Source organism: Cetorhinus maximus, chromosome 6 (genome assembly GCF_964194155.1).
Source record: "Cetorhinus maximus chromosome 6, sCetMax3.hap1.1, whole genome shotgun sequence".
NCBI lineage: Eukaryota > Metazoa > Chordata > Chondrichthyes > Lamniformes > Cetorhinidae > Cetorhinus > Cetorhinus maximus.
In genome coordinates, this window is record NC_135884.1 from 138761932 (window position 1) to 138774389 (window position 12458).

The 12458-nt window shown below is 41.9% G+C and overlaps 1 protein-coding gene across 1 annotated transcript in view; it reads left to right on the forward strand.

Annotated features, from left to right (window-relative positions):
* Positions 1 to 12458, forward strand: part of LOC144682194 (hepatocyte nuclear factor 4-beta-like) — a 90671-nt gene that overhangs the window by 53024 nt on the left and 25189 nt on the right. The window contains exons 3-4 of the mRNA XM_078544585.1: positions 1436 to 1530; positions 7433 to 7539. Coding sequence (XP_078400711.1) covers positions 1436 to 1530; positions 7433 to 7539 — 202 coding nt within the window. The remainder of the gene's footprint in view (positions 1 to 1435; positions 1531 to 7432; positions 7540 to 12458) is intronic.

Here is a 12458-nt window from a genome sequence, read left to right on the forward strand (position 1 = left end):
CTGTCTGCAACCTTTGACACATTTGACCACACCATCCTCCCCAAAGCTTCTTCATTGCTGTCCAACTAGGTGGGACTGCTCTTACCTGGTTCCGCTCTTATCTGTCTAATCATAGCCAGCCAATCATTTGCAATGACTTCTCTTTCTGCTTCCACACCACTACCTCTGGCATCCCCTAAGCATCAATACTTGGCCACCTCCTATTTCTCATTTACGTGCTGCCCCTTGGTGACATCGTCCAGGTTAAAGGACAGTGTTAGTTTATACATGTATGCTGACAATACTCTGCCCCAACTCATCAGCACCTCTCTCAACTCCTCCACTGCTGCTCAGTGATCAAACTGCTTATTTGACATCTAGTGTTAGATGGGCAGAAATTTTCTCCAATTAAATATTGGGAAGACTGAAGCCATTGTTTTTGGTGCCCGCTCCAAGCACTGTTCCAACGCGACCGACTCTACCCCTCTCCCTAGCAACAGTCTGAGATTAAGCCAGTCTGTTTGCAACCTTGGTGTCACGTTTGATCCCAAGATAAGCTTCCGACCTCATATTTGTGCCATCACTAAGATGGCCTATTTCCACCACTGTAACATCAACTCACTTTGCTCCTGTCTCAGTTCATCTGCTGCTGAAACATTCAATCATGTAGACTTGACTCCTCCTACACACTCTTGGCTGGTCTCCCACATTATGGCCAGGGTTTTCCAGCTCCGCCGTGGTGGAACCTGCCTCAGGGGATGCTGCGGGCCAGCCAAAAGTCCATTGACTTTCAGTGGGGTCGGAAAATCTCAGTGGCGGGTCAGGCCGGAAAATCCCGGCCTATATCTTCCATAAAATTGAGGTCATCCAAAACCTTACTGCCCACGTCTTAACTCACACCAAGTGCCATTCCCCATCACCCCTGTTCTCACTGACCTACATTGGCTTCTAGTCAAGCGATGACTTGATTTCAAAATTCTCGTCCTTTGTTTTCAAATCCATCCCTGGCCTCGCCCCTCCCTATCTCAGTAACCTCTTCCAACCCCACAACCCTCCAGGATATCTCTGCTCCTCTCATTCTGCCTTCCTGTGCATCCTTGCGGTCTCCTAGTGGATTATTCAGTCTGCTCCATTGCACAGTCCTGGCCTGTTGCTCGAATCTTAACACTTTTTTTTCCAGAATTACTCTAACATGCAGCCTATCATGAGCCTGCAGTTCACGAGTGATGCCCTTCATGCATGCTGCATTCAAACATGGAAGTGGCTGGCCTGTAGGTCAGCAAGAAATTTCCTGCAAGAAATTACATTCTGGATTTTAATCCTTATTTCTCCTATTGTGTACAGCACATTGGCAGCCTGAGATGCTATTTCAAAACTTGGAGAATGGTGAAACACATAACAATTAAAAAGCCATTTCGACACGTGAAATAATCAACATTATCTTTCCTGTCCAAAGGTTTAGCAGGCAGTGTGTGGTCGACAAGGACAAAAGGAACCAGTGCAGGTACTGCAGACTCAAGAAGTGCTTCAGAGCTGGGATGAGAAAGGAAGGTAGGGACATTCATCCTGTTAGATCTATGTAAAGTTGCTGCCTTGGCATGTAGGATGAGACACCATACAGATAGATAATTACTACCGTTGTCATTCATAAAAGATTAATAGCTTGATAATTCCTTATCTTCTAGTATTGTTTTAATGAGAAGGTTCCATCAATCCTGCACGCTGCCACTTAAATCTTACATGCATTACAGATGCCACGGTTAATCTTATTTTATTGAAAAGGTGCAATAAGATATTACTGGGAGCTCCAAACATGACCATTGTAGCTTAGCTATCACTTGATTGCTCATATGTCTTGTCAAAGCTTGGGGTTACAACAATGCGGTAGCGTTGCCTCAACTCATCTATTTGCCTGCTTCAGCAAATCAATGTTGTACAGGACAAAGTGCTAAATGAACGAATGAACGAATTCTGTGCTGAGAGCAATTTAGTATATATATCTGGGATTTTACTAACTACAGGAAAATTGGACGAATTCAAATTTGTGTTCTCTCAATCTCTCGCTCACTTTCAAAAGCTTACTCACAGTCCTGTAGAAATTAACCTACATTTCCTCTATTTTTATCCCATCCACACTGGCAGATGTTTCATGTCAGCGTAGTTCTATTGCCCGTGACGACTTGTAGATGCTCCAATTTTGAAGGACTAATTTGCAGAGTAATGGGTGTAGCACTAAACTGGGACAGGTTTATTAAAGAGCCGGCACAGGTACAATGAGCCTCCATCTGTGCTGCAAAATACTATGATTCTATAGGCTTTTCCCAACAAATCTATTCGCCATCTAAACAATTCAGTGCCATAGACTTTATACAATAAAATTTACCCACCTATTGGAGGTTCCACTACTGAAAACAATCATTTAGCCAGTTCCATCAGATGTGCTCAGAGCATCCTACAGCACTAGTTACACTGCTGCTATTTAATTCCAATCTAGACATGCACAGGAGAATTTGAATGGATTATATCTAATGGGTCTTTGGCAGATATTTGTCACGGTGATAGCAGCTTTTTAAAAGTCAGGCTACCATTGATTATGCTGTTAATGAGCGAATTAATATAATGTAAATCCAAATTAATGGAACAAATTAGATTATGAATATTTTGATTAATCCTGTGAGTGACTGATGCTGGTTTCTACAAATTCAGACTAAGGCTGCCAGTGAAAGCCAATTCAGAGGAAAATACACATCCAAAACCAGCCACGAGGGTGAAGGCAGTACCAACAAAGCCAGGGCTCTCCCTGGATGATGAAGGAGTGAATTTTCAAACAAGGCCAGGGTTGGAACTGAGGTGGGTGGGGCCTGCAATTTGGTGCCCCTAGCCATCATGTTAGTGTGATGCCACGATCCCAACCCTGAGCCACTTTCAGAGAACAAGCAGCAAGCAACTGATTTAATTAATGTAATTAAGGGATAGATTGGAGAAGCTGAGGCTGTTCTCCTAAGAGAAGAAAAAGTTGAGAGGAGATTTGATAATGTTCAAAGTCATGAGGGGTCTGGACAGAGTTGATAGCGAGAAACAGTTCTCACTGTCAGAAGGATCGAGAACTAGACGACACAGATTAAAGGTGAATGGCAAAAGGACCAAAAACAACATGAGGAAAATCTTCTTTATGCTGCAAGTGGCTAAGATCTTGAATGCACTGCCTGAGAGTGTGGTGGAGGCAAATTCAATCATGGGTCTGAAAAGGGAATTGGATAATAACCTCAAGAGAAAAAAATTGGAGGGCTTTGGGGAAAAGACAGGCAAGTGGGACTGGCTGAGTTGTTCTTGCATTGAGCTAACATGAACAGGACAGGCTGAGCAGTCTTCTTTTGTGCTGTAACCATTCCTTAATTTTATGATTCTATAAAACAGAAGAACAAAACAGAACAAAGGAAGACCAGTTACAAAAAAGTGATTAAATTAACTTTATATTCGCCAAATACAGCTGGGTTTAAATACATAACCTCTGTAAGATCTATTTAAATGTTTTGTCATGACCTCTTGATATTGTTGGGTCTGTATCATTGAATCACAGTTGCACAGCCGTAGTTGCCAAACAGTTCATATATTGGCCTGAAGTATATATATATGCCATATTGCAGATCATAGGGAAGGCTCAGCACCCCAGGAATGGAGCTTTGCATATTGAAGGTTGTGGGAAATGCATCTTCAAATTCCCAATACCAACTTTAGTCAAGATGAAAATGTATTCCCTTATGTTATCCCTTAGATTGTGATTCCTCTTGTTCAATCATTACAGCAATCTCACAATTTCAGATGAGATAAACACTGCATTGTTATGAAACCACTTATGCACAAAGGAGAAAGAAAAATAAATAAACTTTTTGTAATTACAGAAGCTTAGCCTGTCAGTAAATAATATAATCATTTTACAATCACTTACAGTTCTTTTCCTGCCATTTCCTGGATCCTTGGGGTATGGTTCAGTACCACGGTAGCTCTATGGTCAGTCTTCATTTGCAGCCCCAGACAAGAAATATTGGAGGGCTATTCAATCTTGGAGGGCATTCCAGCCAACACAACTAAATCTTTATTCTTACTTGAAACCCACATTGTCCAGCACAAAGCACTGGATAACAACCAAAAGCAGGGAACGCAGCTCAATTTCTCTTCCCCAGACCAAAATACTGAGGCCAATTCGATCTAACCACTTCCCCAACTGGAATCAAATACCTCACAACAAACTAGGAATTGAAACTCAACCATCTAGTCTGTTTACCTTGATGCTACATCGAGAGGCATATTTAGACACAAGGCCATCAGGAGGTTTGCATTGCTTAGCTTACTACCTTGTTCACCCATCTACCAGCAACTCATTGGGGTAAATCTTGATTTTGCACAATTGTGTCAAACGAGTGATAGCAAGTTGACAGGCTGTTTTACATTTCTCCCCATCTGTATTACCATTGAATTCATCACCTTTCTGCTTCAAAACAGCTCAAAATTTCAAGTGCCTTTCTGTAGACAGATATAAGCATGAAGGTTGGCCTTTAAAACTATCAATATTAAATGTACATGAGACACCTTTTCTTCACTTAGAGCCTTTTCAAGAACATTGTGGGATTCAATACCCTTTTATATTATAACGCTGCTGCTGTCGATAGCTCTGACCATTTTAAGATTGCTATCCAGTGGCATCTACTGGATATATTCACCTGCTCCTCCAGAGATCGTAGTACCTTGCACACATACCACCAATTTTTCTAGCCATTGGTTCAGGTCAGCTGCACATGCCAGTGATACTTTTTTTTTGATCGGCAGGCAGAAATAAAAGATGAAATAACAACTTTCAAAATAGTTTTCGTGTTTCAACCTGTGCTGTGCTTTCTACCCCACAGTAAATGGATGGATTCCATAGCACCAGCTGTTAATCAGCCTTGTTATTCTGAGCCTATTGAATGTAGGGTTTGCCACCAACATTTTCCCTTTCTCTCACTCATTTTCTTCTTACGTTTATCTTCTGTCTTTTATAACCAAGTGCTGGCCAATTTCCTTGAGGGGTCCTCAAACAGGCTGTTCATTAGCATCTGCAAAAGGCCTAATACACGTTGTAGGCGGCTGTCCTAGATGCCTGAAAAATGGTGCGGCTAATTTCAGGTTGGATGATTTGCAGCCGTTCTTAAGAGGAGGGGGCAGGACATTTTCCCAAGAGATTCAGCTCCATTGCACCTCTTTTTGCACCCATAAACAGGGTAAATAAAACAAGATCCAACTTCTACCCCATTCTGTTTAGTATATCTTCTTTCTACTTACCTCACGTGTAAATTTAAATAAAATGAATGTCATCAGATTGAAGCCTGAAACACTGAACAATTCTAGAAAAGTTACAGTGAAAATAATATTTTTTAATATCTGGACTTATAACAAAAGATAGAAGATTATAAGTTGCTACTGTGCTGAAATATTGAATGCATATTCCCCAAGTCTGCAGTTAACTTTACCAATTCAGTAGTAACTTGAGAACCATATCATTGCAGTTTGCCCACATCAAGATACACCAAAAATGAAGGAATATTTTCTGTCTGGTAGATGCTTCTAAAGAACAAGTTTATTATTGTATTACAGGTAGTCCACACAGGAAATCTTTTCCCATTTTAAGATATTATTGCTGCACCATGAATGAGTCCTGTGGCATAACATTGAAATTCATTTCATTTAAACCAGTTAAAAAAAAATACCATTAAAAACCAAATCCGCTTAATACTTCTGATGATTCATATTTGTTCTTTCCAGCAATTGGAGCTCATAAGAAATATATCAAATAATTGTAACAGCAGATTGCCATCTGCTGGCAAATGCATTTAGTATAGAACTGCCCAAAATACTGAAGTGTCAAACTTAGTAAGAAGTTCAGTCCTCCAGGAGTGCCTTGTGAACTTGTGCTCTCTATGATTTTCTGTCCATTATCTTAAGAAAATAGCAATTGGTAAATGATAAAACTAGGTGGGGGGTGTGGGGGGGCAGGGGGTGTGGGCAGTAGTGGGGTTTAATGTTGGCGATAGGGGTCACACCTGCTGGCACACACCCCCGGATCACCTCCTTTGGGGAAGGCCCGCCAGATTAAATGCTCATCAGACACTTAACTGGCCAGCGTCAGGCCTTCTCCAGGGTTTAGCACACTGGGGACAGAAATCCCACAACCAAGTCTGCCAGCCAATCAAAGACCAGAAGCTCTCCATTGCCCGCCAGCGCCACCGGCAGCTCTGGCTGCTGCCAATTATGCTCCCATCAAAGAATTACAGTTGTTGAGAGACCCAGGCCGCAGGTAAGTGAGGGTAGGATGGGGGTTGTGGGGAGGGGTCAGAGGAAAGGGCACGGGGTTTGCTGTCAGCAGATTCTGCCTCCGACACCACCCCCACAAACAACCTTCCTGATGTCCTAGGTGTCAGTCTTGACTCATTCTCGATAAGTACTAAATAAATGCCAGCATTTCCTTCTTGTTTCTTACCAACCCAAAGGTAGGCGTGCTAGTGTGTGTGACATATATATATATATATATATATATTTCAATATAAAACATCCTTTATAACCCAAGGATGCTCCAAAGAGCTTTACAGAAAATAAAGTATTTTTGAAGTGTGGTCATTTTCCTAATATAGGAAACACAGCAGCCAAATTGCATGCAGCAGGACTCAAAATAATGACCAGACAATCTGTTTTAATAATGTTGGTTGAGAGATAAATATTGGCCAGGACACCAGGGCTAACTCCCCTGCTCTTCTTCCAAATAGTGTCATGGGGACTTTTACATCCATCTGGATTTAAATGCCTCATCCAAAAGTCAGCGCCTTCGGCAATGCAGCATTCCTTCAGTCCTGCAATCGGAACGTTGGGTTAGATTCTGTGCTCAATTACCTGAAGCCAGACCTGAAGCCAAACTTTCTGACTCAGAGACAGGAGTGTTACCTGGTGAGCAGCAACTAACATTCTTAAAGTTTATGGTTTCAAGTTCCACTCCAGAAATTTGAGCACATTATCCAGGCTGACACTTTATGCACTACAGAGGGAATGCTGCATTCATCAAGCCAATGCCTTTTGGATGAGATATTAAACTGAAGCACAAAGAAGAGCAGGGGCATCCTCCTAGTGTCATAGCACACAGCCTCAACCAGCACTACTAAAAACATACTCTCTGGCTTTATATTCCATTGTGGGACCTGGTGTGGAAGTTGGTTGGCATAATGTCTACATCACAACAGGACGTAAGCACTTCCATGGATGTAAAGTAATTTGGGACTTCCTGACATCATCAAAGGTGCTATATAAATGCAAGTTATTTCCTGTCACTAACTTACTGAAATCAAAGGGTTTCAGGGACAGATGTATAATTTAAATTTTGAACATTGGATACTGGTGATTTAACATGCAATTTTTTTATTTTGCAAAGCCGTACAGAACGAAAGGGACAGGATCAGCATTCGCAGAACCAGCTATGAAGATATTGGCTCTCTTTCTATTACAACCTTGGTACAAGCAGAAGCAATGGCTAGGCAGGTAACTTTACCGAAACAAATGGACACAGTGATGCTTAAAGCTATTTAATGGTATCTTGAAAATTATTTATCAATAAGAAATGTAATTCGTTAATTATTTTCGATGCCATTATGTCTAGAAAAATAGTTGGCTTGACGTGCTTGACAAAGTTAATTATGTCATGTGCTTTCATAAATTGTATCAATGGAACCTGAGCAGCTTGTAAACATCATCTTACCTCTGAGTCGGAAGGTTGTGGGTTCAAGTCCTACTCCAGAGACTTGAGCACAAATACCAAAGCTGACAATCCCTCAGTAGTGCATTGGAATGATGTACTGTCAGAGGTGTCATCTTTCAGATGAGATGCCAGGCCCCAACTGCTTTCTTGAGATCCCATGACACTATTTCAAAGAAGAGCAGAGGACTTAGCCCAGCATCCTGGCAAATACTTATCCCTTAATCTCCAAGAGATAAAAAAAAATTATCAGTCATTATCCCACTGCTGCTTGTGGGAACTTACTGTGTGCAAATTGGATGCTTTGGCTGGATCTTGGCTACTGAAGTGGGTAGCGCGAGTTGGGAAGATTCCCTGACTTTCCAGACCTGCCTTGGTAAAAAATGCCCCGAATTGCGAGAATTTCGCTCCGGGGGGGTGGGAGGGGCAGGATGAAGTTAGGCCCAGCAATCCCAGAAGCAGTTGCTAGGAGGACACGGTGGGGGGGTGATGGGTGAGTGCTGAGGTGGGCTGGTTAGGAGGCCTGCCTTGGTTCTCTGGCTTCCCAATTATTTCAGGAGATTTTAGGCCCTCTAGACCTCATCACTCACATCCCCTCACCCTCTCCTCATACCTCCATGCCAATTCAAGCCCCCCACCCACACCCCACGGCCTCTCATAGCTACCCAGGTGAACTCAATTCCAACTCACCCAGGATACGCCATGGGCAGACCTCAGAAGCCATGTGAACATGAAAAAAATAATTCTAAAAATCTAATACAGCTCTCACTAGACGGACTTTATAGTGGAAAAACTCCCATTTGTGAAAACATCAAAGCTTTTAAACCTCTTCAAGTGGTTAATCTCTTATAAAAATAACCAAACTTCTGTTCATACCTCTGATCCTTTAATAGCCTCTTTATGGTTTCATTCAGGGAGATCGGTTAGATCCATTGGCTAGAGTGTGATGCAGAATGATGCCAACAGTTTGGTACAATCCCCCTACCAGCTATGGTATTTTTATAGGCTCTGCCTCCTTGCCTTGCCCTAAGCTTGCAGAGAGGCACCCCTCAAGCTACATGTTGCCATCAATTTGTGACTCCAACACTGTTGGCTGAGGCCCTTGGAACAGCTGAAGTGGAGTCTGTTTGAACTCAGTGTAAGCTCAAATGGCCCTACCAATTTTGGGTTTCCCCCATATGTGATTCACACCCCAGCCCATTTCCCCACCAGCAAAAGGGTGGCGGTGGCATAGTGGTGTTATTACTGGATTAGCATTCCAGAGATCCAGGGTAATGCTCTGGGGACCCAGGTTCAAATCCCACCATGGTAGATGGTGAACTTAATATAAAAAACAAAATCTGGAATTAAAAGCCTACTGATGACCATGAAACCATTGTCATAAAAATCCATCTGGTTCATTAATACCCTTTAAGGAAGGAAATTTGGCCTCATGTGACTCTAGACCCACAGGAATGTGGTTGACTCTTAAATACCCCCTGAACAAGGGCAATTAGTGATGGGCAATAAATGCTGCCCTAGCCAGTGATGCCCAATGAAAAAAAAATGAATCTGTCAGAAATGAAGTCTTCCCAACTCCACAAAAATCCAGCTCTATATCACAAAAGTAGTTATTTGGCTGTAAAACACTTTGAGGCATCCTGAGGTCATGAAAGATGTGATATAAATATCAGTCTTTCTTTTCTATTTGAACCTTAAAATTGTGTCACAACTTTCTAACTCAGTCCAACACAGCTGATATATGTAGCTTTTGGGTTTTATTTGTATTTACAAGTGGTTACAGTACTGTAAAGGTTGCAGCAGCCATGGAGTTATTTAGTCACCAACAACCTGACTTGGATTGCTGAAGATGGTAAGTTTTTCACAGAGTGAAAGGATGATGGAATGTACAGCAGTCATGTTGGTGAAAGACATGAAGTAAATCATGGCTTGAGAGGAGACGTTCTACTGGCAGAATTGTATAACACTAGAAAATAGCACAGTCACTATATATTATCATGTGATTGCTGTTAAAGGTTAACTTCAAGCTAATCAGAGCCATCACTAAACAGAAAGGGTACTCACCATTATTATCAGTTTCAACAAAGCTGCTAGTTTCAGAAATTGCATGATTTTTATCTGGGCATTGCTAACATTATTTCAATAAATTCTGTTACAATTTTGGGCAATTTCTCTTTGGAGTCTCTCAGCTGTTTTCATTAGAGGCCTAATCCACAGTCATTTTCAACCTCTACCTTTCCAGCTATTAGCCCTTGCATGACATTCAACATTAACAACTCTTCTACTTTCAGTTACCTTTTCACCCCCATTATGTGTTGTATCACGCTTCACTCTTCAGAAATATTAGAATGCTAAAGCTGGTCCTGTTATTATAAAGTGCATAAAATATTTGTTCAGAATTCAATAAAACAACAAAGTGAAAAAGTAATTTAGCAAATATGCCAAATAGTGATCTTTAACCCACCAGCTGGAAACCTGAATTAAACTTTTAAAAACAGACTTTTTAAAACCCGAGTGTAAAGTGACTTGAACTCACAGGCCAAGATGGCTAGCCCCATTTGCATTACTATAGATTCCACAGTCCAATTCATTGGAGTGGAGTCAGCCTGTCTGCAGAAGCAATTAAAGACGGTGACTTCAGGGGAGTGCGAAGGACTCACATCTCCTGCCTCATTAGCAAGGCATCTTTGGCAATCACCTGAGGTCTTTAACTGTTGGAGAGACAGGCCATTAAGACTAATTGCTTGGATAACGGAAGCCTTGAGCTTTGAGGCATGAGCTAATCAAGTCACATTTGGAATGCACGGACAATGGGGAGGATTTTCCTCTCATCGGACGGGCGCAGTGGGCAGGCCTGGGAGTGGCCGTGCAACGGTCCGCCACCTGCGATCATGCCCTGACTGCGATTTCACGTTGGCTAGCCAGAATCATGCGCTGAAACACTCAGCAATGCCTAGGTTGCGGGCGGGGGGAGAAGGGTGAGTGCGGAAGTCAGCGCATAGAAAGCTCCCTGAAGGCACAGAGCTGCCTCAGGGCGCTGAAGATTTTTCACATGAAAAATAAAGTTTAAAAAAAAAAGGAAAACCTGTCTCCTCATGTGACTCTGTTACAGGAGCAGGGACATGTTAGAAATGAGATTTTAAAATGTCTACTTTATTTTTAATTAACCCGCCCGGGGATGAGGTCGCCTCAAAAATCCAAAGGCCCCTTGACCCTATTGGCCCACTCGCCAACTGTAAGGTTGGCTGGGCGGGAAAAAAATTCAGTTGAATTAATTTATTAATTGGCTTAACAGCCCTCTTAATTGTCGGCAGGTGCACTGCTGACTCGCGTGCGCACCTGCCGACCGAAATATCGCGCGAGTGCGCGATGACATCAGGACGCCCACCAGATGCCATCACGCGCTATTTCACACTTGTGCATGTCGGACGCGCACCCAGACGCCAAGCTGTAAATTCCGCCCAATGTCTCCTTTTAATCCCCCTGACAGTTGGAGAAGGAAGATCACATGACAAGTCTACCATCTACATGTTTTAAGCAGTTCTTTTCTCAGCAGAACTGAGCCTACGGAAAAGAACTAAGTGTGGCCCCTCCTGCCTCTTTTATTTGCCAACCCACTTGGTAAGCATTGAGCCCTGTCTGCTGACTGTGATCAACCAGTCAAAGATTTCTTAAAAGAATCCAACCCAGCCCTACCTCTCCTGTAGTACAGCCAACTCAGTCAGCTACATCTTTAAATTGGAAGCATCGAGACCACTCAATTCAGCCTGAAGCCAACCGAGTCACCAAACCACAGGCTATATATTCTTTTAGTTTTTTATGGAATCTAATTTGACCAAGCTACCCTTTCCCACTCTGTAATCTGTATTTGTGTGTGTGTGAAGTGTGCACGCTAAAATCAGTGTACCTTATCATTTAATTTAGATCAGTTTAACTATAATAAAGCTAACCGCTTTCTTCTTAAAACTAAAGAAAACCTGTCCTATTGGTACTTTTATGATCACAGCGCATAAACAGTTAAGTGCTCACTGAATTGGCAAGTATACCCTTTTCAAGCAAAAAAAACCTGTTGTGGTCAAACAAGGAGAGGGCAAAGAGGGGAGCCATTCGACCCCTCCTCACCTGTTGGTAACAATGCAAATATCAAATGCCAAAATAGTGAGGGCATTTTGTGTAGTGTTGGATCGGCAAATTCTGTCTGAAGTTGGGTCTTTCATTCTTGTTATTAGTTGGGATTTAATTTGATATACATAACACACGGCTCATGTTCCAGCTCGCCAGAATGAAGAATGAAATGCTGAACTAAAAAAACTTGTCGGCTTTAATTTGTTGGTGGGGCAGCGTTATCATTCTCAAATATCTCCAACATTTCTTCCTCGATCAAGAGCAAATAGTGACTTGTGACTAGCAAATGAGATTGCTTTTAGATGCTTGTAGGTAGGCTCGTGGGTAAACAAACAATGCATAACAGTATTAATCTTAAAATATTAACTGCTTCCTGTGGTCTAATAAATACAATATTGCATTAAAATTATACTTAATATTTATATATATAGAGATTAATTACAGTAAATATTGCAGCTAAAAATACATTTTCATTTGTATATCTTTGCTCAGTTCATTGTAGCATATAAATACAATTGACCTCCCGCAAAGCACCTCATTTAGGAAATATGACACTCTGTTACTTCCAAATGGCAGATAT